General features: G+C 37.0%; 4 protein-coding genes across 4 annotated transcripts; all 4 read right to left on the bottom strand.

The window, feature by feature from the left end:
* Positions 1 to 198: 198 nt before the first annotated feature.
* ABCG25 (ATP-binding cassette family G25) lies at positions 199 to 6257 on the bottom strand. Its single transcript, XM_086606000.1, has 3 exons — positions 5982 to 6257; positions 4929 to 5784; positions 199 to 1363 (listed from the first exon to the last, which is right to left on the bottom strand). The coding sequence occupies exons 1-3, from the start codon at positions 6105 to 6107 to the stop codon at positions 357 to 359; spliced, it is 1989 nt and encodes a 662-aa protein (XP_086462126.1). The 5' UTR covers positions 6108 to 6257; the 3' UTR covers positions 199 to 356.
* A 2726-nt stretch (positions 6258 to 8983) lies between these two features.
* Positions 8984 to 9773, bottom strand: EMB3137 (Ribosomal protein S13/S18 family). Its single transcript, XM_086606001.1, has 3 exons — positions 9616 to 9773; positions 9311 to 9535; positions 8984 to 9230 (listed from the first exon to the last, which is right to left on the bottom strand). The coding sequence occupies exons 1-3, from the start codon at positions 9715 to 9717 to the stop codon at positions 9063 to 9065; spliced, it is 495 nt and encodes a 164-aa protein (XP_086462127.1). The 5' UTR covers positions 9718 to 9773; the 3' UTR covers positions 8984 to 9062.
* Positions 9774 to 12436: 2663 nt separating this feature from the next.
* Positions 12437 to 18408, bottom strand: LOC147500973 (oxysterol-binding protein-related protein 1C-like). The gene is given in 11 exon segments (XM_086606002.1): positions 12437 to 12738; positions 12741 to 12840; positions 12980 to 13093; positions 13179 to 13409; positions 13874 to 14014; positions 14091 to 14258; positions 15372 to 15527; positions 15629 to 16080; positions 16537 to 16636; positions 17409 to 17765; positions 17851 to 18408. Coding segments are annotated over 11 exon segments (2310 nt in total). The 5' UTR covers positions 18274 to 18408; the 3' UTR covers positions 12437 to 12670.
* Positions 18409 to 23348: 4940 nt separating this feature from the next.
* LOC147500974 (uncharacterized) lies at positions 23349 to 25517 on the bottom strand. The gene is made up of 3 exons (XM_086606003.1): positions 25281 to 25517; positions 24714 to 25178; positions 23349 to 23784 (listed from the first exon to the last, which is right to left on the bottom strand). Exons 1-3 carry the CDS (start codon positions 25461 to 25463, stop codon positions 23563 to 23565), a joined length of 870 nt encoding a protein of 289 aa, XP_086462129.1. The 5' UTR covers positions 25464 to 25517; the 3' UTR covers positions 23349 to 23562.
* Positions 25518 to 27310: the final 1793 nt, after the last annotated feature.

Raw genomic sequence — 27310 nt, forward strand, 5'->3', positions numbered from 1 at the left:
TTCTTGATCAAACAATCAAAGTTGTCGGTATAAAAAATCAAAACCTGTGTTAGCTGTTCATGAATCTTGACACATCGCACTCATACAAATTTGTACAAAGGTCAACTTCCAACTTGGTCACATGACTTGAGCATAGGTCAACGAAGATAGGATGCAGGTCTCCCCCATCCCCCACAACACACACATTGTCCAGCAAGATGGTTGAAATATAACATTTTTCACTTCCTGAAAAATGATTACAATTAGATGAAAAATAAGTTTACTTGAAGAAAAAAAAAATGATATGCGTGGGTGCAGTTGCACGCCCACTCGTGGTAATAACATATAAATATATAATATGCCTATCAGATGATTAGTTATGGAGCCGCTGAAAAGGCTTTTACACGCCGCAAAGCTACATATGCTATTAGCCTATAACCCACAAACATGAAAACCAATATGACAATACTCAGCAAGGGATGGAGCTGTCCTGCCACATCTCCTTCAAACACTTTGCAATGAACTGCATAACTACTGCTACTACTGCGACGAGAACACATTAGTTCACTGTCATATTGGATGCCTATGAGAAGCCTATAGCAATAGAAAGTAATAGAGGTATACTTCATCCAAGCCATGCAAACTGGCACTTTGTGTACGTAGAAACCTCCTGTCAGAACAAATGCAAGCATTGTGACGGTGACCACTGTGGACGCCTGTTTAGCGTCCATTATCACTGCACCAAGTGCAAGTCCAAGACCTTGGGCCACCATAACATACCCCAGCAAAACAGCTACTGTCAAGATGAATGCCCCTATTTCAGGTTTCAACCCAGCCATCCAATAAGTCACTGTGACAAAGATAGTTGGGAGGATGAGCTCCATGGGCAAGTCTCCCACAACTCTGGCCATGAAGTAAGAGGACAGTGTATACATTCCTGATGCCCGCTCCTTAAGAAAGATGGCACGTTCTTGAGGGAATGCAAAAACTGCGTTGAAGGATGGAAATACACCCCAGAAGATTGTAATAAAGAAGAGTAAACCAAGTCGGTCTTGGACATCACGTATGTCGGAATGCCACCACATAATTCCAGCTAAGAAGGCTGCTGCTATCACTTGGAATACTCTTAGAGAGTTGAATGATTCATGTGTCCGCTCTTTGAGGCTTCTTTGGAGGAGGATGGTGAATTGATTAAACCAACTTGTGCTAGTAATACTTCTCTTGTTCTCTTCTTTGTATGATCTCTTTCCCCGTAAGGTTGAGTTAGCAGCCACCATGCAAGCTTCCTTCACCTTGGGGGCTAACAAACTGTTGTAGGAGGCAACAAGGGTTTGCCTTACATCTGGCTTCTCCCCCTCACTTTGGCCCTCAAACTGATATACTCCTGCACAAATTTTGTCAGTCACGCACTTGGTTAGAAATCAGTAAAAACCATATTCGATCACCAAATGGCAACTATACATTAATAACAATAACAAAATCCTTTCCGGTCTCATCAAAATACCAAATGTAGGATCAAATCAACAAACAAGAGTATAGTTTTATGTCTAATTAACTTGAATTAATACAGCTGGCACATTTGGTTGTATAAGGTTTTAAATCCAGAAGCACACAAAAAAAGAAAGATCCAACAACCGTAATTTCGACTCGTATTAGCTCAACAATATTACTCCTGTTTAGCAAATTCAGCTCATGCAAACAATCTTCGGTGTAGATCGATATATTATTATTATTATTATTTCCTGTATAAGTGTGGCATGCTCGGCACCAACATTACACATAGTTTAGTCACTCTGTCAACATATGAGATTTAAGAGGATGTTAAAAGAGTGAATTATGTTTTTCTAATTGCTGAAGTAAATGGAGGACACACATGTTCAGGAATCCTCTTAGCCGCTTCATCCTTCAGAAGAACTCCAAATAAACTTCTTCCCTTATAAGTTATAACCATGCCAGAAGGCTATCTTGACCTCCCCTAAGAGTAAATCCAAAGTTCCCGTACATGACCAGTATATCAAAACAATATAAACTAATCTATCAATAGTCATGCAAAATTTATGGAAAGGGAGATAAAATTACATGACATATATGACAGTGTTGTGTCGCCCGAAAAGTCCAAACTATCTTCTGATATACCCATATGCCGCACTATATTTGTCCCTGCCAATGAGTACACTCACTTGAAAAACCACCGAGTTTGAAGGATAGATATCCACTGTTGGGTAGTACATTGCCATAAGTAGATGTCAGTATGTCACCTTATCTCCAACTACATGCAACAGTGACCACTAAGACTTCTAGTTGCGTCTAGGGAGGTGCCCACTCACAATCATGAATTTCAGATTCAAAGACCCTTACACAAATGCCAATAGAACTGCCGTGGTATCCTCGTAAGGGATGTGCTATTAAATCTTCTTTGAAAAACTGACCCCAACGACCCCCAGATTATCAGCAACACTAATGTGCGCTCTTACGTAATGACGGTAATGTAGTATCACTTTCACCTCCACACATTAGTACTATAGCCCATATTATAACTAATTAATACTAGAAAAATAACTAATGGATTCTGTTTCAGTGATCTTCTTTAATTAGCTTGAAATAAAGTAAAATCAGTAATCCAGTATTCTAGACTTCCAGGCCAATATCCTAATGTTGTTTCAAATTTGTCTTTTATTTCCAATAATTTTGATACACTCTACTTGGTCAAAAAATTTACCATTTCAACGAATTTTAACTGGAGACCGGTTCCTCTATAACTGGGTACAGAGATTGATCTCTGTACCTCTCTGTACCACACACACACATTTCGTATCTCGGTGTAGACATACGTATTTTGGAGCACACACACAGGTATCGAGGCACACACACATCTCGGATTTGGATCAATGGCGAGATAACACGGTTACAGAGATGATCTCTGTACCCGGTTGTAAAGATCTCGATTCCTTTTAACTTTCCAGCATAACTTTCCAGCATTAGGATGTCATGATTGGGATTTTTTTTCTCATTTGAAAAGTGTCGGACTTGCTTGAAGTTTTTGAACTTCCAATTTGTCATGATTAAGTAAATGCACTAGTCAGCATACTTCCATGCTTGATGCCTTAGCTTCCACCACCAAATAATATAATTCACACAGGCAGCTGGTGCTCCACCTTCACCCCACCAACCCCCCCTCAGCTCATATGTCTTTGCCCAAAAATGGGGTGTCCATTCAAAGTTGTAAAATTTTAAGCTTTAATCATTTTTTATATGAAAAGTATGAGCACTGAGTATGCTACAAGCCTACAACATAGATTAATGTTGTTGAAAGAAATTTGAATCATTTTAATTATGCGTGACGTAATCCCACTAAGCTGGAACAAACAATTATATCATTTGACCTTCATTCCATACTCTATTCGCCCAAAATTGCCACATTATATGCTTGCAATCTACTTTTGGTTGATTGGGATAAAATTGTTCGGGTAAATTTTATAAAAATGTTGGAAAGTTGAAGTTTTATGCTTGACTTTCTTAGTTAAGTCTTGATATGTATCTTTACATTTGAAGTATGCATGAATTCTAACTTTATTTTTTATTTTTTTTGACAAGTGATATTTATTGATTAGGATGAAAAAAAAAAAACGGTTAACAAATATTATCCCCACTAGATGAGCCAATTAGGATTCTCCCGTTAGATGTGAAATTAGGGTCTCCCAATACACACAGAAAAAATACGTGTATGTGAGAGAGGGAGATCCTAATTTCCCAATCTAGTAAAGAAAAAATCCTAATTGGCTAATCTAGTTGTGTGTGTGTGGGGTGGAGTGGGGGTACCGAGAGACCGTATCTAATTGGTCAATGGTTATTAGTGCGTGACTCTTATCCAACAAATAAAAGTTAATTAGATATAGTAATTTTAGTATATTACTGTAATTAAGTGTGTTACCGACTCGTGTGGCCAATCATATTTCGCTCTTATCAGATATGGTGATGTTTTAAATTTTTAATATTTTGAGCTAGCCACTTGGCTAGTTACAGTAGATCATCAGCAAATAAGAAATGAACAAATCAATGTTCAACAACAACATATCCAAGACCAGAATATGAAATCCAATAATTGACCACCTAGACATTTTATATCTTCAAGTTCCAAAATTTGAGATACGGAAATTCATGGTCCTAGTGTCAAATAATTAAGTATCTCACTAAGCTAAACGCTCTCATTTTCAGTAAAAAGGTACCTCTGCATGACGCCATATCACAAAAACCCACCATTATCGAAAAGTTGACAGCCCTTAAAAACTAGAGATCTTGAAACACTAAGATAATCTCTAAAACTCTAAGATACCATAATTTTTAGTATTTGATGATTTTGATCTAATAATTAACGCATACTATCAATCTAGTATATATTACAGTAATTAGCGCGACATTATTCTTTGAAATATTTATATATTCTCTATATTTATATTAAGTCTTACCTCATTTAAGTTCTTATCCATTTTTGCCACTGGTGCCAATGGTACTGACTACTGACTTACTGAACTACATAAAAGTTCTAGATACTCAACTTTGTGGTTAGTTATGTGAGGTTAATTAATAGTCTCATAGTTTTATTTTTGGTAGAAACTCGTAAGTTCTTGCAAAAGAACATATATAGTGAACAAAAATTCCTATCAGAATTCTGTAGTAGTAGTAGTAGACAGTATGTAGTGGCTGGTACATGCAATGTTTTGATGAAAAATGAAATCTTGCAGCTCTATAATTTGGTAGGCCCAGTACATAACCAGATATACCGGCCAGCACACTATGCATTTGGCATTTTGGTGTTACACTATGCAAGAAGCAGTCTATTCTTAATCATGATCTTGGTGTATTTATTTCTTGAGATCGAAGGTCTAAACTTTTCCTTGACATATAATTTTCTTCTACCAATGGTAAAAAGATGGAAGCAAGACACGTACCATTTGCAAGATCAAGAAGAAAATCGGCTGGGTTCATTGGAAATGAAGGCGAAAATCCAAGCGAACCAAAGTAGCCCATAGCATCCGAACCTTTTCCAAAGTACAAACATCTTCCTTCTGAAAGAACTAGCACTGAATGAAATACGTGATAAACTCGACTAGATGGTTGGTGCATGGATGTTACAATTGTTTTACCCTTCTTAGCCAAGGAGTCCAAAATTAAAACCAACCTGTGCGCTGCGGTCGAGTCAAGACCAGATGTTGGCTCATCTAACAAAAGCAAGCTTGGGTTTACCAACATTTCATGTCCAATACTCACTCTCTTCCTCTCACCACCCGAAACTCCTCTCAAGAAACTGTTTCCGATGATTGTATCCTCACATTTCCCCAATCCCAACTCTGAAATAACAGATTCTGCTACTAATATTTTTTCGTTTTTTGTTAATGTGTTTGGAAGTCTAAGTAGTGAACAGAAGACTAGTGTTTCTTTTACTGTAAGATGAGGGTATAGAACATCATCTTGTGTTACAAACCCAGTTCTTCGAAGAACTGGTTTAGTGAGTCGTCGACCATTGGCCAAAACTGTTCCGGTGAAACAGTTGCCAGTCAGTCGACCCGCTAGAGCGGTTAGAAGTGTCGATTTGCCACTTCCTGATGGTCCTAGAATGGCTAGGATCTCTCCTGGTGCTACCATCCCTGTGATCCCATCAAGTATAGCTCGTTCCCCACTCATCACATGGCCAGTTTTACCTGTTGTTCTTGTCGTTGAGTCACTAGTGAATATACGTTTGACACAACCACCACTTCCACTGCCACTCTTTCTCTCCAACTTCACTCGATAAGATATGTCCATAAACTGCAAAAAGCATCAGACATCATATTATCACTTCCCGGACAAACTTTAACTAATTTATATTACGTTCTAACAACTGTTTCAGCACTAAAAGCTTATACTAGTTATCGAAATGCGCATTTGTTCACATTTCGATATATAACCATTATACGTAAAATCATGATGAGATGCATGAAACAATATACCAGCTACCTGCCTACCTCTAGAGTAATAGGGAAACAAGAAGAAATCAAACAATCTAAGTTTGGATGATCACGCTGTAATTTTGGACCATCAGGCGATCGACCATTTGTAGTAGCACTCTCTTCATCACCTTGGACAGACATTCTCTATAATCAAAGGAGGAACAAGAAGAGTGCAAAGAGTATATTATAAGTAGTAATGGGAACTAAGAAGATAGATTAAAGTAGGAATAATGGAGGAGTTGGAGGTAGGAAGTGGTGGTAGGGAAATCATTGAATGGATAAAAATGTGTATAGTATTATAGAGTACCCGCACCCCTATTTATTTACATATGAAGCTCTCAATGGATGGCACGTCAACTTAAGCAACCACATATGAAGTGATACGTGGAGGGTCAGTTTGACAGCTGCTGACCTTGAGAACTTGTTTTAAGGAAACCAATTAGACACCATTGTCGTCTGTGCCATCTCTTTCACTAATGAAAAGGAGTTTGGTAATGGTATTGTAATCTAGTGCGAACACAGCTTTGCTTCCTTAATGAAACTCGTGGGTATGTGTTGCACTGTTGCAGTGTTCTGATGACATCAAAACGAATTCCTTAAATACTGGATTTCTTTTTGAAAATGCTAGTGTCTCATTCTCACGGTCTCACCTAGGAACTTTTTGTTAAAGAGAGTGCCAACTTAAAAATAATTAATTAATTAAATTAAAATCCATTCAACTTTTTTTTATTCGATAAACAAAATCTATTCACCTACGCAAGGGATGATTCAGCGTTTCTGTTTAGGACAGTAGTATTTATGAAGGAAATGAAACAGTTACTATTAGACATCTATTTCCAACAAAATGTTGGTTTTGAACTCCAGACATTTTGACCAGAATTTGCCAAAATGTCCAAAGTTTTCAATACACATATGGGAGTTTTTACTTCTCCATTTTTCGAAATTCTTAATTAGAACAGCTGCAAATTATATTTGCGCTTTTAAAAGGATGGTGATCTCTCGGTTTGAAGATCTTGAAGTCAAGTTGACTCTGTAGCATCTTTATATTGCTTTTGCTTGCTTCAATGGATGTTATAGCTTCCGCATAAATTTTCTAAAACTAAAGGCAACTGCACACTGGGTCAGGTTTTGAGGAGGGGCATCTATTCCATGTGGTTTGAACTAGCACAATTAATAACCAAGGAGCCCCAATAGGCAGGAACTTGAGAGTTTCAGACCTCTGTCAGTGTCCATGTAAGCTACTCAGCTGAGCGCCATAAATAAAGCTATTCAAGCTAAGGTGTTTCCTGGGACTGACTTCACAAATGAATCTTAAGTTCAAAGCTAGGACTTATAAATTTCCTTTCTCATGTAACACGGCAAAGAATCTGAAGCTGCTGTGCTCTTGTCAGTTTCAGATGGTATTAGACAGACATCTGGAATTCCCTCATATTCCCTCATATTTAGCATTTCCTACTAACTGCCAACCTTCTTAGGATGAAATTATCTTTTGTTTCATCGCTTCTGCTTCCTTCTGAAGTCAGAGTAAATAATTAGCTCATGCTCTGCAATTACTTTTGCCTCCCTCAGGGCCTCAACCATTTCTCTCAGCTAAAGAAGATGAATTGAGTTATGGTTCTTGAGGATTTCTTACATAGGTCCAGCCGTCCAGTGGTAGCTGGAGTAACCACACTTGACATACTGCGCGCCCATGCATGCTTGAGGTAATAACTTCAATACAAGTTATAGACAGAAAGGAGATATAGTATTGTCCCACTGTATCCTCAACATTTACCTCATGTTCATATTAACATCAGTAGTGATGGTTCAAGCCTAAAAATTGATAACATTCTGTTGAATAGTGAGTTCACCACCATTGAATCTACGCTAAAAAGCCCTAAAAGAATAGTTAATTGTCACGCTTAAGTCGTTGCACAGTGACACTAATCCTTCAAAGGTCCCTATCATTTCATCAAAAACCTAACATGGTTCTTATTACTGGTTCCCAAACGAAGATGTCTTCATTCATATTATTCATCATCTTTTAATACAGTATAGCGTTGACATGATAATGACTTTGTTCGTTACACAAACTGAGGGTACTGCAATGACATCAAAGCAAAGAAACGTGCACAACAGAGACAAGAAAAGAATGCATGTAAAAACAGAGATGTAAATTGGTAAGATATGCAACAGACACACAACAAAATAAAGAATCAGCTTGACTGAAAATGGTAAAATCCGAGCACTATAAAAAGTAGATTAGCAGAACAAGATATGCACTTCATACATGACTCTAGGCAACAAAAGAGTACAGGAAGAGTAAAAGGAAAACCGCAGTAAAGATGAAGCAACAACGGAAAGAGCATTATCGCATTTACAATTTGAGAGATACAAAAGGAAGACATCAGTTTGGAAGTTTTCTTATTCGAACAGTCAGTAACAAAAGCATAGAAGACAGAGACGCCACAACGATGTCATTTGTTGAGGTTAGTCACAGGCTGGGAACACTCTAATATATTAGAGAGGTCTGGTTTATACATCCTGCAAGTACAGCTAAGTATAAACTCTTTAAAGTACCGAGAAACTATTGTGAAGCATAGAATTGTTGAAGAAAGGATTGCAAGAGATTCATAATAGAAGCATAGTAACGTAATGCCCAGATACCACACCACTCTAAAGAACAAATGAAAGTGAAGGCAATGTCGTAAACAAGGCCTAACAAGCATGGCAGCAAAGTAACACAATTTTTATCCCCATACAGAAATCCACTCTCTCATCAGGTAACCTTCCCCAGCTTCCCAAACACAACCATCCTACATCAACTATAAGGAAACATTAATCTTTTCAACTTAGACACACTGAAGCAAATTTTGCTAACCCCCACCCCAACACACACAGTATCTGTGATGTAATAAACAAAATAACAGAAGCAAATGAAACTAACCATCAATTGTAAAAAAAAAAAAAAAAAATCAGTCGAAAGCAAGTGTAACCAATTAGATGCAGATAATCTATTAAAGCAATCAAAACCAACATTGAACAAACAATTTCTTCAATTCAAAAGCCACAGTCATTAAATACAACAACTAAGCCAAAAACACAAACACACAGTACTTAACGAGGCGCCTTCTTTTTCCCAGCAATAGCGACTCGCTTACCCTTCAAAGTTCTACAATTATTCTTCGTCCTCTGCCCACGACAAGGTAACCCTTTAATATGCCTTACACCTCTATAACACTGAATCTCCTTCAATCTCCGTATCGCTAGCGCATTAAATCGCCTCTACAAAACAAAATAACCAATCAAACACTAAAACTACAACCATAACCCAAAGAACCATAGCAATGTAGTAATTATATTACCAAGTCTCCTTCAATCATGTACTTGGAAACTTCATCACGTATGGTAATAAGTTCTTCTTCAGAAAGTTGTTTGGTAATCTTGTTTTCCATATTGAGGTCATTGAGAATTTGACGTGCTCTAGTTCGACCAATGCCATGAACATACTGAAGTGAGTATTCGACTCTTTTGTTGTTTGGTATCTCAACTCCACCCACACGGGCACATTTTATGCTAAGTCCATTAAACTACACATATATAAAATTAATAATAATGAAAACAATCAAATGAAAACATATACACTAGACTAGAAAATGAAATTAGTTACCTTGGGGAGAGAAGTTGTGGCATTAGGGAATTGGAAATTGGTTGGTGATTTGTAGATGATGGAGAGTGATGAAGCTATGGGCATTGCTACTGCTTGAGCCATGTCTCTCTATTGAGTTGGGAACTGCCTTATCTTATCGACTCATTGTAATATTAACCTTGGGCCTATTTTTTTGATGGGTTCATAAATTTAGGCCCAAACACATAAACTAGTATACTCGTAAGTAGTGGGCATAGCTAGTAATTCGCCGAATTATTCACGAATTATTCGCGAATTATAAGGTTTGGCGAATAAAACGAATAATTCGGCGAATTTTTGAATGATACGGTTTAATTCACGAATTGGTTGGGTTGGGCTTATAATTGCGAATTATTCGCGATTTATTAAAGGTTTGGCTTAATAAAATGACATTTGTATTATTTTTTCATGAATAAAATTGTAAAAATAAAAATAAAACGTTATATATTTATATATCAAAATTTTAAATGTAAAATATATAGCGAATTTTAAAAGAAATATATTCAGATTATACCCGTTTAAAACACGATATCGTATTTTTACCGTTAGCGTTTTATTGGACCGAATATTTAAAAGTATTATTGTTGAAAATTTCGAATCTTAGGCGAATAATTGACGTACCGAACTTTTGCCGTCCACGAATTTACTAGCTATGGTAGTGGGATCGTGAGCAGAGAGGGAGGAGTGGAGATTGAGAGTGCGTGGAGAGGGATGAAGAGATGAGAAGAGACAGATAGAAACCAACCAAACACATTTTTGTCCGTGTACTCTCCCTTCTTCTGCCTAGAACGTTCGCTCCGCTCACTTGATAAATTGACCAATATTTTCGGTTTTAGGCTTAGTTGACCAATAATTACTGTTTTAGGATCTATCATTAATAACTTCGCTAAATGGATTTTTTCGGGCTGACGTCACCAAGTTATTTTTTACTAGTATACTGCGTGGCAGTGGGGAGTGAGCGGAGCTGCGGAGGAGAGAGAGAGTTGGGTGATGCGGGGGAGAGAGATGGGTGAAAGAGAAAGGTATTTGGGCGAAAAAAAAATGAGGAAGAAGATGAGGACAGACAGAAACCAACCAAGTTGGTTTTTGTCCGCATAGCCCCCTTTCTCCCAAAATCATTCGCTCCGCTCACTCGATTAATACAAATTATGACATTCTCTGATATATATGCACACACACTACTATGCATGTATGATATGTATTGTATGTGTATACCAACATACACACACCACTATGTATGTGTACAACAAACATACAAATACTACTACCACACATGTGCACACTAGTATACACGTGTCCAACAAATATGCAAACACCACTATGTATGTGTACAAAATGAAATAAATAAAAATTCTCATGTTAGTCTGAACATAAAATGTGAGTGTGTTGAGATGGTCAACAACAAAATTGAAAAGTCATGTGGGATTTTGATTTAATTGATAAAAACTTAAATTAGAGTAATATCTCTACTGACTGTGGATCTTTTCATTGTTGGTTGATGCATACATACCATTGCAAAATCAGCAGATTTGCACAGCTTTCTTATAGAATGCAGGAGAGTGAAGGCCAAAGGAAAACTGTGAGGTTTGCAAAACTAGGTCACACTGTCACACTGTCACGGTACAGGAACACATGAGATCTCAACTCCAGGTATGGTGGGAGACCCACCTCCCTCTTGGATCCCTGACTCAGAAATCTTTGATATCAGCAGAACCCACATTCTATGTCCATAACTCGATCCATATGCTTAATGTAGTCCGGGAGTTATCTCAGTATATGGTAAAAGTGTGGTCAGTCACATCGCATTGGACAGCAAGGGTAGTTATAGTTTTGAGCCTTTACTACCGACTTTTACTTAGGCGCCTACCAGGCTACCACTAGAGAAGGTTATGAGCATAGCAAACATATATTTGAGAATTTTTTTTCAAGAACCACATCAGTTCAGAACAAGAATAATGAAGCTGCATATGCAACAACTCACACAATAGAACAGTTGTTTCATTACTCTTAACATTGTAGGTTATGGAACGAAATAATGTTTTCTTTAGCTTTTAGCATGTCACCCCAAATTTCCTAATGTGCCAACAATCTGGTGGATTATGATATGGTCTGATTATTAGTTCAAGACGTTTGTTTAAATGTGGCAACTTATACCATGTTGTTAAATACTTAAATCTGATCATTTGAGGTATATTTGATGAACCCCTAGCTATTTCTGCAGTTATGGGTGCACCGGCCAGAAGCAGTTCTCCCGGGCTGCCTCGTGGTTGGAGCTATCTCCATCATGTTACCTCCCCCTGTGGACGACAACATCGACGTCGGATTGCTGCTGGTCTTGCCCTGCTCACGAGCTGAGGAAGGGATTCTCTTCCTTTTTCAACTCCATCTCAAAACCAAGGAAGGCTCCTTACTTCTTCTCACAGTGTCTTTCAAATTTTTCTGTTTTCTTTTAACACCATAAAAGGTTTTCTCTACATTACATGTTTTGATTATAAATTTTTATCCAGGATCACACGTTTTATTTCGGTGTAATCAATTTTAGGGGGCCTCATCCAAAAAAAAATTAGGGTGGGGACGTGTTGTAAGCAAAAGTGCTCTGTTGGCTGGTTGTCAGTATTTTGAGGTACGACAAATCACATGCAGATATGTTGAACTGTAAGATTTAAGTCCATGGTTTAACCTTTAACAGCTAAATCACCGTTTTCCCTACTACAGTTTTATATGAAAACATACTGAGGTAAGCACATCTATGGTTGGATTGACGCAAATACATGCCACTCATGAAGGCTCGACAATGACAGTATTGGCAAGAGAACTGCTGGAAGATTTGAAACCACAATTACTAAAATGAATACAACCTCATGGGAATGCAACTCATTTACCCTTGTTTACATGGATCTCAACCTCAATTGCTAAAAGAATGGCAAGTACTGGTGAGTGGTGACCCTTCAACCAGTAAAAATAAAAATTGTAAAAAAAAAAAAAATGATTGATTAAATGTGGAAAAAATAATGACTAGCTAGGATTAAAAAATCATTCATTCGTCGGATATATGATCTGTCGTAACCTGACCAAAGATATCTGGGCAGGTTTCCCAGTTCTCTGATCCCTAGCCTCCCAATACCCACCAATGTAGCGGTAAGTCTCACTTTCTTTGTCCTTCACAAACCACTGTGGCTTCCAACCTCTCTCTTGCATCCTGCGCGACTGCATACACATCCAGGCAGTTTTCATTAGGTATTAAATCCGTTTCCAATTAATTACAGTGATAATAAGACTGGGTGATGGGGAAGGTGTTTAGGCAGAACAGTACTATCTGTGCTCATGGTAATCGTGATTAACTAACCTGGCGCTGTCTCTGCTCAAGCCGCAACTTTTCTGAATTAGCCATTTCATACTCACCATTCTCAAGGCTCCTCTGATCTGGTCTGAGCCTTGAATCTGTAGGTGGCAACTTCTCCTGCCATAACATATATGTATATATATTAGAAAGATGGTAATATGTACAAGGCAATGTACTGGGTTCAAAAGGAACATATCATCACCTTCAATCCAGGGGTGAGCTCATTTATTGTTGTTGCAAAACGTGTGAAATTATATCTGGTAGGAGAATCGGATGGCTTGCTTCTCTTCCAGAGTAAGTGGGCATTGGACAATGATTCTGACCCCTTTCCCTTTCCAGAACCATCTCCATTTACGTAATGCATGCTCTCATCCCATTTTCCGATTAACGTTGCCACTGTTTTTCCACTCTTGTCTTGAACTATACCTTGTACCTGTTAATGCAATGTAATCAGCTTCCTTATACTTTCTTTTTAATTAACAACAGCGTGAAGAAAAACATTATAAAAACATAAAATACAAACCAAAAACAGCAACAGTAACAGCCTCTTAGTTGATGGAGTTTGCAAGCTACCATTAACTAGCTAAATCTCTTCATATTTTGAGAGTCGGGCCAAGACTATGTATTCCCCCTTGGATGAACTCATGAACCATCAAATAAAAATAGAATAAATTGGTTTAGACAACTTGATCCTTAACCCTCTAGAGCAGCATATTGCTAATACTTTATTCTATTCTCCAAATGAAATCCATAAGATGGAGCATGGAAATGACCCCTAACCATTTCTTAAAATAACTGTAGTCGAGGAGACGAGGAGAATTATTTTAGTGTGTAGCAATTAATGCATGCAAACTGTGAACCTCCTTATAATGCAAGCAGGCCTATATTATATAGCACCTGATGAGGATTTCGGTCTATGATCGACTGCTCTTTGAACTTTAGCTTACACGAGTATTCACGATTTCCCTGTACACGCATTGTACCGTAGTGATCACAGTAGAGCTTCCCTAGTATGAGGTTGTAAATGGATGTTGTAACCTGAGAAGATATGTTCCTTGGTCAGCTAGCAAATCAAAAACAAATGAATTTCTTAATTTGATCTTTTTAAGTATACCTTGCTCCATTGGAAAATTTCTCCATCATCGAACTCAAGAGTGAGAAGACCAACTGGGTCGAGCTGAATTGAACGACCCCAGAATTTGCTTCTAAGATTACTGTCGCCCCAAAATCTCCATCCGTTGCCCTCACAGTGGCATGCAACAATCATCGGATGATGACTGACCTGAGAGTAAAACAATTACTTACTACAACATCCATAGGGTCAACAAAATTCTGAAACAATAGTTAAACTATAACATTCAGAAATGACTTTCAAAAGGATTATCCTGAGATAATATACGAAGGACCACTCAGTTTAACTAGGAAGACACCAAATGCTGTCTATAAAGGTTTAATGGAGATGATTCTATCTCCAAAATGTAATAAAGTTCAAGCACTGATTCAAAGATCAACGTTAGTGCACTGAGAGTGTGCTTCAGTGCTGGAACTTGCTAGAATTACCAGAGGAAAATGGAAATACCCCTCCACATTATATTCTGATGAACATATGGACACTAAAAGTATTCTCAAATTACGATAGAGAATTGGTTATGTGTGCATCTTGACAGGCAATTTATATCCTCCTCATGCATGGTTGGTGCCTTCATACCTTTCGAAATCAGTAGCTATGCCAGCATTCCAAAGAAGTGCCAGGAATGTGTAAATGATGAGGCTCCCCAAACTATATCAGAATACAGCAACACATGAGATCTTAACTCAAATTATGCAGGGAACCACACCTCACTTTGGGATCAGTGACCCACAAAACTACGGATATCGCTAGAACCAACATTTTATGTCCATTTGTTTGATCTGGTTTGGGAATTAGACGTCAGTATATCGTAAAAGGTGTGGTCAGTCACATTGCATCTGAAACCACGGCTAGTATAGTTTTCGAACCTTTACCAGCGAATTTAACTAAGGCACTTTATGGACATAAAAAAGTCAAAAACATATATGTAAGGAAATTTTCAACAACTGCATTAGTTTAGAACAAGAATTGAGCTGCATATGCAAGAAGGCACATAATAGTACAATACATCAGTTGTTTTATATAACTCTCGCCTTTTAGGGAATGGGAATGTTGGTATCATAGTTTCTAGCATTTCACCCCAAATTTCCTAATGCGCCAACAATCTGGTAGATTATAATACGTTCTGATTATTACGTCAAGAAATTTCCAAAAGGAGCTCTTTTGGAAAAAACAAGTAAAGACATTTAGAGGGATGATCCAAAACATAGAATAAAATCAATAAATAGGTGTAAATGAGAAGAAATATTCTGCATGCAATTAAACCTTTTCTGAGAAAAACCGAAGCCCTTTATCTGGGTAGTCAGCCTCATAGGTTTCGCCTAAAAGTGGATTGAACGGTTTGCAAGGTCTTCCATCAGTAGAAGCATATCCCGACACAGCAAATGCAGCTACATTAAGAATCCTCATCAGGCTATTTCCCTACAAGACAGCGTCAGAAAGTTGATTAGAAGTTTGTTGGAAGATAAATATATATTAAACTAAATAGAATATACAACACTAATCGTTAAATCGATGCTTACCCTTTTACCCCATGCATATGCACGGTCAAGAAGGACAGAGTATTCCAAATCTTCAAAACATTTTTGTAAAGAAGATAATGGCTCATTAAAGTACACAGGAAGGCAAACTTTAGTGAGATCTTTCCCAATGTTATCCTTAATCATTGACCATAGACTAACCCCCTTTTCCTTTTCAATTGGGTCAGGCAATTTCTTCCGCCGCCTGACGTAGGGATAGCTAGTTCCAACATCTCTAATGGAGGCTTCGACGCCATTTTCGGAGTCAAACGTATAAAGTTCCTCATCATCAGAATCAAATGATGATCTCCGAAACTCAGATCCAGTACTTCTAAAAGAACTTGATGAGAGGAAATCTCTTGTATCAAAGAAAGTGTTGTCACCATCATCATCTGTTTCTTCTTCTGCAGCATCATTTCTTTCATTAGAATCCTCTGATCCACTTCCACTTGCATCTGGAAATAAATGTTATTACAACAGAAATGAGACATCTCACTGATAAAGATGGGAGAAAATAGCAAATACAGACCAACAGACACTTGATATCTTTCAGAAAAGGGGGATAGAGAAAACAGAGTATTACCTACCTGATATAAACCTGAGATTTCACTCATAACTAACATGTTCCATAATACGACTGACATAACAAGATACTTATGCCAACAAAGTCATATGGAGTTTAAATGCCAGCATTATAGGAGGTCAAAATTTCTCGGACTAGGAATACTTGTATTAATGAGACACAATGTTTTTCTCATGTAGACTGGGCCAAGTAAGAATAATACTCTTCCAACACAATTGTAGTTTACTTTAGTATCAACAGGAGTGAACATTTTGTATATGACGAGATAATTTAGACTAAGAAAATGAACATTTAGTTACAAAATAAATAAGAATAACATATGCCATACCACTAAATTTCTCTTGTCTCAATCTAAAAGATGCCTCGTGTTCATTCGACTGCCTTTGGCTCTCATCAACAAGTGTGTTCTCCAAATCGACTTTTTCTGTCTGCAGAACAGGTATCAAGTTAAAGGTCCCTAGACAACTAGGAAACACGAATTTAAGTACAAATTACAATGTCTATCAAATAAAACTACAATTTTAGTAGCTATCCAGATGATACACTTGTCGCATTACCAGCAGTAACAAGTTGGTGAAGAATGACGTGACTTTACGATAACAGAAATGTAGCATCGACATTAGTGTAGGAAAAAATATCCCAAAGAAAGTGTCTATTGCAACCCCACAATCTTTGATTAGTGCTTCACTCTTGGAAAAAATAAAAGCCACTAGTCGGTTCTTAAACTAACCAAGGAACCAATTCGAAAAAGGAAATCTCCAGAAGCAGAAAAATAACTAAACAAACATTATCAAGGAAAAAAGAAAAATATTGTGTGGAATGAATGAAAGATCCATCACGAGATAGCAATTGTTAACACGGGCATGGCTAGAAACGAATGGAAGACCACAATCGTGTTATAGTTTCAACTAGATAGGATAAACCAACACTCCACATTGCATACTTACTATTTTGATGCACAGTCACTCATGCATTTTCTTTTCAAAACCTCTGGGTTTCAAGATGTATACAATACAAAAAGTCAAAATCACAAAATACTGGGATCTTCTAGAAAAGCCACTATACATGCAGCGTACACAGCACTGCAAAATCTGCATAACTAGACGTTCACAAATGTATATGGAGATGCATAAACAAAAACAGACATGATCCATAAACAGACTAATGTAAAACTGCAAGAAAATTGTCTAGTAAATATACCTCTAAATATCGAAGTGTGTCAATCAAAAGAGACTGTTTCTGCTTCAAAAGCACCAACTGATTCTGCAACACGGAAAACTCACTTCTCATAATCTGTTCACTATCCAATATAGCAGATTCATTCACTCCCTCATCCAATAACCTCTGCCTCAATTTCTCCGTAAGCACAGCCGCATTATCAACCGGAGCCATTAATTCACTATTCGACATCCTAGGAAACATATCTTTCATTGCTTGCAATGCTTCCATCCACGCCACTCGATCTTCCCTAGCTTCTGCTCTTAAATGCAATCTTTTCGTACCAGTAAATATCGAAAATCTCTTATCATCCGATTTACTCTCTCGTATAGACGACACCTAGATTAAAATTTCAATACAAATCATAAATAAAAAAACATATCAAGAAAAAAAATAATAAAAAAATGTTCTTTATTATTATTACCTTGAGATGGACTTCACCCACTGGATTTGGATGAGAATGGGAAACTGGGCAATGATTTTTATGACGAGAAACGAATCGAAATGAGTCTTCCCCAATGATTTTAGTTGATTTAGTATCAAAATCTTTAACTTTATCAGGGCCATGAGTTTTGTAATAAGAAAGAACACCATCTTGTAACACAAACCAACGAGGACGCCACCCTTTTCCATAGTTAACCCACTTGTATAGAATCCCAGATATTCCATTACCTCCTACTATATCATTTATTATTTTCACATCTCGAGGCATAGGTTCTTGCATTGATGGCAATCTCGAGAATGATTTATGGTTCGTTAGTTGTTTGTTTCCATTGCCTGTTGTTGTATCTGATTGACGGGTACGATGGTTCATGGAATTGGATCTGACGGTTGGCATTTGAGACATTGTTGCATGGGGGAGCAGTAGATCATAGAAAAGTCAAAGTTGACGGAAGAGATGGTGGTGGTGATGCATGATTATGAGATTGGTGAATTTTTATCTCTGTGAAGGTGTGGAAATTAGGCCGGGAAAAACGGGGGGTTGGAATTTTTATTAATGACAGGTAAGCATTTATATAGGACGGGTTTTTGTATTTTGGACGGTTGGTAGTTGTGGAAATTTTTAGTTACTTATTTGGATTTATACACTGTTGATAGTGATGACACTTGGGATTGTTTGTCACTTTTTGTACTAAGTTTGTGCTTCTCCACATGGTCTAGTCTAATTTTAGACTGTATATGTACTCTGAATATTTTGACCACTTTGGGTTTCGGTGGATGATTTTTTCACTTTTTGTTTTGAATGAAAAGGTTTTGGTTAATGGAGTATACATTAAAGTAGAGGATCTAGACTCTAGGAGTACTAAGATTTTTCACTTTTTTAAAATTATTATTATTAGATAACTGTAAATAGTGGGGGTGTGAACGGAGATGGTGGGGAGAGAGAGTTGGATTAGGTTGAGAAAGGAGAAGAAGAGTGAAAGAGAAATTTAACAGAGAATAAAAGCAGATTAAACCAACCAAAAATATTTTAGGGTTAATTAAGATTACTCCCATTGGATTAGATGAGATTCTCCCCCGATAAATTCTCAAACAATTGAAAATTACACAAATATTTCATTGTTTTTTGAAAAAATATTCAATTTTAATTAGGTAGGGGCATTTATGTTATTTTTAGTTGTTTGACTTGAAAATTAACGGACAAACTAAGACAGTGTGTTTAAGGGAGAAACCCTAATTTCCGATCTAGTAGGATCATCTCTTGGGGGTAACACTAGTTCACCCAAATATTTTTTAGGCCACATACCCCTTATCGCCCAGAAAATTCGTTCCGCTCACTTGATTACAATGCGGTAGAACGTACTCTCATAATAATTAGACAGTCTGAGTCGTGGCATTAACATTTTAGAGGGAAAGGTGAAATTTGAGTGAGTGCTAGCTGTGATGAAGCCTGTGTTTGATTAGAATTTAGAAGGGATGGATGGTGAGACTTGAGACGGGAGAGAATCAGACAAAAAAAATACTAGAACAAAGCCGGAAAGCAGTCTCATGAAGTCTTTTCTCACCTTTAACGTGCAAAACAATAGTATTTCAATGATTGGTGGGTGCAAATAAAGCAGTTGCAGTAAGTTGTGACAAGAGCATAAAGCAGTCAGATAAGCCTAAATTAGGCGTGATCCAAATCTTAAAAAAGAGTAAAGACCAAAGCTCAAAAGTTTGACTTAATTATTTGATCCAGGTCCACACAACCAAGGTGCTTGAAATGATTAATGTATTCATTTTTAAGCATTTTTTTGTAAGATTTTGAGATCTCAATCAGTAAATGAGCAGCACAAATCCACAAAACCCCCATTCCTTGGACATATATTTAGTTTTTTAGAAGATTTGGAGATCTGAATCAGTCAATGATGAACACAATTTTCTCATTCCTTTGAGTGGAGGTTAAGCCATTTTGCCAATTCTTGAGGGATGTAGTCAATTTTTCGAATATCGCCTATGAGTGCACATCTCAAATCAAATGTGACTTCATATTCTACCCAAAGATACCTATATCAAAATCAATCAAGGGAGTGTCCAAAATCATGTCAAAATTGATTGATTACTCTGGGGTTAGATAAATCACAGTGAGGCTTAGGCCTTAGGCCGATGTAACTCTTCTTGGGGAAGTAGTCAGTTGTTTGTTTGATGACATTAATGTTTCAATTCCCTGTATAGATGTCGAGATCATGTCTCAAATCAAATATGACTGCATATCTCAACCCAAAGATACCAAAATCTGAATCGATCAAGTGAACGTCCCAAATCATGTTAGAATAGAATAACAAAAACAATACAAAGAGTCCTTCAACAAGATAACTTGACTGAACTTCGTTGGGAATGAACAATAACAAGACTATAACACTCTATAAAAATAATAATAATAATGAAAATAGATAATGGATAGATGATATCCAGCCATTCTGGATAAAAGCCCGTAGGTAAATAGATAAGGGTTGTCCGTAAAAAGCCGTGAGGTAAATAGATAAAGGTTGTCCTTGTTTTTCGGAGAGTTTTCTCACGTAGAGTTTTGGAGAAAAAACAAATGAGAATTTTATAAAAAAAAAAAAAAAAAAAAAAATTTTTTTTTTTTAAGAAGAAAAAGGGAAGGTTTTTGTAGTAGGGTCGATAATCGGAGAGCTTCTGGTGAGTAGATTTTATCTCTCACGGACTACTATAACGATGGTTTTTTTTTTTAATCAATTTCAAATCTACGGTTTATTATCAAAATATATAAGTTTTATGTTTATTTGTTCATTCTATTAGGTCGTGATTTTTGACCGCTTTGTTGAAACTCTTTAGTCGCGATCTTGTCACCTCCATACTATATCATGGAGGCGAGAGCCTAAAACACCGTCAACGCCTTAATATTTTTGATCTTGTGGATCTGTGTGGTTGGGTAGATTTTTTTTTTTTTTTTTTTTGAACCTGCTAATTTGTGTATTTGTTAGATGATGTTGGAATCGAATTTGTTGGTATAGTATAGTATTGGTTTGAATTAAGGGTGATTGTGGGTGTCGTGAGAGGCTGGTTGTTTTAAATGTGTTGTTTGTTGGTTGGTTATGGGTTATTGAGGATTGATTTGGGTGCGGTAGAGTGAGGGGGCAACTGTTGGGAGCTTGAAGACGCATCAATGGCGTCGAGAATCCAGATCTATAGTTGGGGAAGTGTTTTTCGAAACTTGAAATTTGAGTTTTATGATGGTATCGGTTGATGGGGGTTTTCATGGGGGTCAAAACCGATAGGATGATGGAGGTGGTCGAAGTGGTGGATTAGTGGTGGTCGACGGTGGAGAGGAGGAGGAGGAGAGGTTGGAGGAAGAGGATGACCTGTTGGTCGGTTGGGCTTGTGTTGGGCCGAAATCAAAATTTTGTTTTGGGCCTTAGATTGTTTGTTTGGGCCCGCTCATTTTTTTGTTCTTTGGGCCGGTTTTTGATTGTGTGGGACTGTGGGCTGGTTTTATAATTCCAAGTGGGTCAGGTTATAAGTTATGAACAGTAAGTTTAGATTGGGCTTGGGCCGACTCAGGCAAGTGGACTTGAGTGATTTTTGGATATTCACTCATGGGTTTAAGTTTAGATTGGGCTTGGGAAAGGCCAAGGGTTTTGGGCCTTAGTCTTTGGGTTTTTGGTTAGATTGACTTTGACCAGAGTTGATGTTGACTTTGACCAGGGTTGATTTTGACCAGTTGACCCAATTTGACATTTTAACTCGGATTATGATTTGGGTTATTAAGATAGGTCTAGGGCTATTAGCATGCTTGGCCTTAGGCTAAGACCTTTATATATACGTATGTATGTGTACTACCTACTATGTGATTTTTTTCAGTCTTTTACGATACACAACGTTATGACACTTATACATTCATGAAATTAATAATGCGTAAACCAAAAATACTTGAATCAAGATATTCCTACGTTCTCTGAAATAATATATACAATAAATTTGAATAATGCATAAACAAAATTTACCTCACTATTTTATAACTCTCCACGCCTCAAGTTTTGGATTTGAGTTTTATGACTGATGATGTCATATGTTAGGTGAGCATTTATTGAATGTCTATAAATGGCCTGTTAGCGTTATATATGAGTATTCATTGAATGTGCCATGAATGACCAGATTCTTTGGACTGCCCTAGAGAGGAACTAAGGTATTCGCCTTGCCGGTTAGTTGTATTATTTGATTATGCGAGTGTTTGAGTTTACTTTTGAATACCTAATATAATATCTACGTAGGTTATATAGAAGTTCTAACTTTCTTTTGCATGAGGGTAGGACTTAATAACATTTTGTGCAGGGACGCGGTCCTACCCTTATCCAAAAGGGGATATCGGTAAGTTTTAATTCAGTTACCTAGTTATAATAACGAGTTATGATAATGAGTTAATAGAATGGAAGTCTTGCTTGGGAAGACACTATGCCGGTTGAAATGACGGAACTACATGTCTTCCAAGCTGTGAATGATTAAAGTCTGGGATAATATAAAGTGATTGTTTGAATAATTAAAGTATGATAATGGTTTTATGTGGTTAGTCTACTCATACCAAAGAAATTCCATTTTTTGTCGACTTATGTTTGCTTTGTTTTGGCTAACGTGGGTGTGTTCTTGGGAACATAGGTGGAAGGCAGTGGAACCGCGGCGTGTGATTGGGATTCGTGCCTGGAGCAGTCCGTTAGTTTTCTTTTAGGTCTGATTCTTTTGGAAGTATGTAATAACGTAGTTTTCTTTTCATATGACATGAAAATACGATGTTGAAGACCTGTTATTCTTAGAGTGGTTTGATGTTTTATTGGGACGGAAGATAGATTTTTTTTATAAAGTAATAAAGAGAATTTTGGAGATTGAATTTGTGGTTAAGATTCTTTATGATGTAGGTTTTAGGTTTTGACATGTATGTTGTATCCACCCCGTCATAAATGGCACAGGTTTTAACAATTGAACCAAACGATGTTTGAGATATTTATATTTCAAATATTCATTTTTTTTAATTGTTTAGAAATTCGGGTTGTGAAAAAAGATAAGGTAGAAGTGGTAAACGACGAAGAAGATGGGAATCTGTTCTTCCTAGTTCCTACAGAGTTTAGGCTGGGCTGAAGATGCAAACTAGTCAGAATTGTATCAAAACTGTGGCTTATTGCCCTGTTGAGTAAACCACTCTTTCATGAGTAAAGCGAGGCATTGTTGATAATGGCTTGAACAAAACAAGGGAACAAAGTTAACCGAAAATAAACCAAGGGAACAAGACGACACCAAGCAGGAAATAGAAGACGAGGAAAAATAACGATGCGTCTCTTTTATTATTCCTGGAAACGAAAGATATAGACTGCAAACTGATACAATTCCATGAAATCATAAAAGGCAAACATAGTAATGGCCCCATAATGCAGATACTAAGTGGTCCATGAGTGTACACATTATTGAGCTCTGGTAGGAAACAAAAAATGGAACGTAAATAATCTTTGGCATTAAGTCCCATTTATATAACTTTTGGAATGAATGGTTTCTAGTTTTATTGATCAGATACAACAGACACTTATCAATTTCTCCAAAACATCCTGGGCATAACAATCAAACTCAAAAGGAGTCCATGCCTGAATTCCAGGGAGAACATTAGGCACTGGTGATTATGACAGAGTTAAGAGCACAAATATAGCTGTTACCCATTTGACATTGAATCACCATCTACTGCAGCTGTTGCTGGCTGTCCTTCCGATTCTTCAGTCGGGATTAGGGTTTTCTTATGACCTGAACCTGTTGAGACTTTAACAACAGCTGGTCTCAAAACTCGACCTCCAAGGAGAAAGCCACGACGGGTTTCTTGAATTATGACTCCTTCCTTGAATTGCTGAGATTCTTCACGTGCAATTGCCTCATGAAGCTTCACCACCATAAGAGCAGAATAAATTAGAGGAGAGGAGGTAAAACTCAAAAAAAATAATAATAAAAGCAGCTAAAAGATAAGAACATACATAAGAAACAGTGTCATACTTTCATTTACAGATATTGGCAAAAAACAAGAGCTCGTGAGTATATATGAGTCTTCTTGCCCGCCAGGTCTTATTCATTTTATTTTGAGAAAACAAATTTGACAACATATTAGAAGGAGGTGGAACGGGGTGAACTTAACAAGTTGAACCATCTGACGCCGCTCTGGAACAAAGGATATTTAGCCACCTTTCAAACTTGAAAGTCTCGAATGTATGCAGCTTTTACAGTTCTTAGAGGAATTCGCAACGCCCTTGAAGACAATAATATAGGGATGTTCATAAGGAATGGATAATGAACTGTTTATTTTTATCGGTCAAGGAAGGGATTCTATTCATAGCAAATGGAGGATGACCTACAAATAAGAGAAAGGGGGTCGCCCCACAAAACAAGACCTCCCAATCAGGTAATGAAGGATTGCCATCTACACACAAAATGCTCAAAAGGAATACCCTATGTCTCCTCATGCAAACAAAAATCTTGTGTCTCCTCATGCACCTTAGAGTAAACATAAATAAATAATAAATAATAATAATAATAATAATAACATAAGGTCTTTTATGTGAATTAGTTTCTGTACAAAGCAGTTTTCTTTGTCTGCGCCGCACATAGTAAAAGTACACCAAGCAGGTTTTGTTTAACCACACTAAATACGACTAGAAGGAAATTCACAGTCCATAACCAGGGGAATATGTCGCAATAAGTTCAATCTACTGTGGCGAACACAAGCAATCATTTTAACCAAAATACAAAAATAAAAAGGAAAAATATTTCAAAAAGTAAACCTTGGAATGAAGCAAGTACTTAAAAAGTGTGGCTCACCAATGGATCAAATGGCTTTCCAATTGTCTGTACAGCAGATACACGTAAACTTCTCAAAATCTCCACGAATTGCTTGTATATACTTTGATAGCTAGTATTTATCTTTTGACCCTTTTCTGTCTCTGGTATAATATGTTGTTTGGCTTTCTCAAAGTTGTCCACCACCGGTAAAAGAGATTCAATAACATCCTTCTGAGTATTAAACGTCAATCTTAACTGATCCTTCTCAAACTGCTTCCTAAAATTTTCAAAATCTGCTTGTGTACGGATAAAATTTTCCTTTTGAGAAGCAATATCTGGTAACAACGCTCCAACCTTCTCTGCCAATTCATTTTTCTCATCTTCTAATTTACGAAAAAATGCTTCTTTATCAAGAACAGTTTTTTCATCACCATTCAATATAGCCTCCTTGTATGCGTCAATAAGCTTCTTCAAATCAGAACCTTTTAACTTCTTCTCGTCAACCTGACTAAGAATAAACCAACATGGCATTACCACTCTACAATAAAGAATGTTTTTTTATACTAATTAATTACCAAAAATAAAGAATTAGGATTGAACACGTACCTCTGGTTCAGAATCTTGGGTTCTGACAAATGGTTTGAAACAAGGACGATTGGAGTTGGAGTAAAGAAATGGTTTTTGGCGAATGCGCGGGAAAATTGAAGTTTTGAGTCCACCTGATAATTGGGTGTTGGGAATGGCGGGGGTTGTTAAGAAGAGACGAGCAACTGACAAGTCAACCGCCATTGCAGAGGAACAAGTGAAGAGTGGTTACCGTTAAATTGGATGAAAAAGGGCAAAGTGATATAATAGTAGTGTTTGTGTGTGTGCTTAATTTGGGCTGGGCTTCCAATTTTCTTTGATTCTTTGATTCTACTCAACATTCTTAGGCTGAGTCCAATGGCTTCCTATCCCCTTAAAAGTAGAGTAAAACTCAATAGATCAATAGATTTTACTCTCTATCATTAATTTTTTCTGTATATCTCTACTACTAGTATATCTATAATGATTGTGGCCTCTTAAATTCATCCGGGACTTTTTCTGACGCATAATACCCTTGATGAATAATAAAATCAGATGCCTAGCTATTTGTTAATGAAGACTATTTTGTCCTTTTATGTGTTTATAAACTTTCAGTACCGATATTGTCTTTAAATAAAATAATTGCTTAACACCTTTAAATAGGGCCAATCAGTCTTTTCATGTGGCAATATATTAGAAAACCAAATCCACGCAATTCTCAATTGTACGCACTATAAATGCCATTTAATTAACAATAATTAATTGGGTTATTTAATTAGTTAAGCGTTGTTAATTGGTTTGATATCCGACTCCACTTCTCTGTGTTTGTATTAGTGGAAGGCATGTATGATGTATCGAATCATGGTGTAAATCTGTTTGATCTTTGCCCTTTATTATAATTTGCTTTCTGTTCTGTTCAAAGGCATTATTCTTTCATTGCTTTTTTGTTTATTCTAAGACTTAAGACGGTGAATGAGTTTTATGAGTCCTTTATGTCTGCCTCAAGTATCAAAGTTCTTGGACCCTTTGAATCCTCCATGGAAGCAATGGGTTGAAACATTGATGGAAACACAAGCATTCCGGATGAAGAGCTTGAATAAGTCATCGGGGGCGGCTTGGAAAACATGGAAATTGTATGGGGGCTTTCAAACTTTCTCTCCGGTAAGTTTTGTAAGGATTGTTTCATGTATAGGGTAGTATGCTCGAAATTGAATGCTTGTACACTTTTTTTGAGTATTTTGATAAGGACAAGAACGGGTAATCTTTTCCCCCATTCTTCCAAAAGAAGCCACTCTTTTTATCTTACTACTAATGCTCTTTTATCTTGGTTATTTAGATATATCACAATGGACGAACTGGAACAAGCCCTCATGAAGTATAATATGGGTGACGCTAAAACAATACAAGAAATCATTGTTGAAGTTGACATAGACAATGTAAGTTTGCCTATTATCTTACATATATAGTTTTATCCCTTAAAAGAATTTCTAGACATTGTGTCCCATAAGGGATATATATAGTTTAGTGCTCAAAAAGGCAAGGTTGATTTAAGGCTTGACTTGATGCTATCTCCTTTTAAGTGCTAATTGTGTGAACTCTATTATACCGAATGTTATTCTAGCTATATTTTGGGCTTCTCGACAATTATTCATCTAGCTAGGATGAACCCGAGACCAACTTATTCCTATAGTGGGCACTGTAGTGGCTCAAGAGCTATAGAATTTTGAAAAATATTATGTCATTTTGGTGCAGCACGCATGTCAAGTATGTTTAATGCACAAGGTGAACCAAATCACTATCTGAATTTTGAGCATGGTTCAAATGGTTCTTCAAAGAATCAAAGGAAGTTGTATCGTTTGAGTCATTATTTCATGAAAACATGGTTGTTTGTATTACACGCTTGTCCATTTCCACTTTGTTCACAGGATGGGCGAATAAATTATGATGAGTTTGTAGCAATGATGAGGAAAGGAAACCTTGACTTGGTAACAAACGAAGCGGCGCAAATAGGTTTTAAATCCATTGCAATTTGCATCTTCTTTTTGTTGGGGTCAAAAGTCTATAGCTCCTTA

This window comes from Coptis chinensis, chromosome 4, assembly GCF_015680905.1.
Source record: "Coptis chinensis isolate HL-2020 chromosome 4, ASM1568090v1, whole genome shotgun sequence".
Classification (NCBI taxonomy): Eukaryota; Viridiplantae; Streptophyta; class Magnoliopsida; order Ranunculales; family Ranunculaceae; genus Coptis; species Coptis chinensis.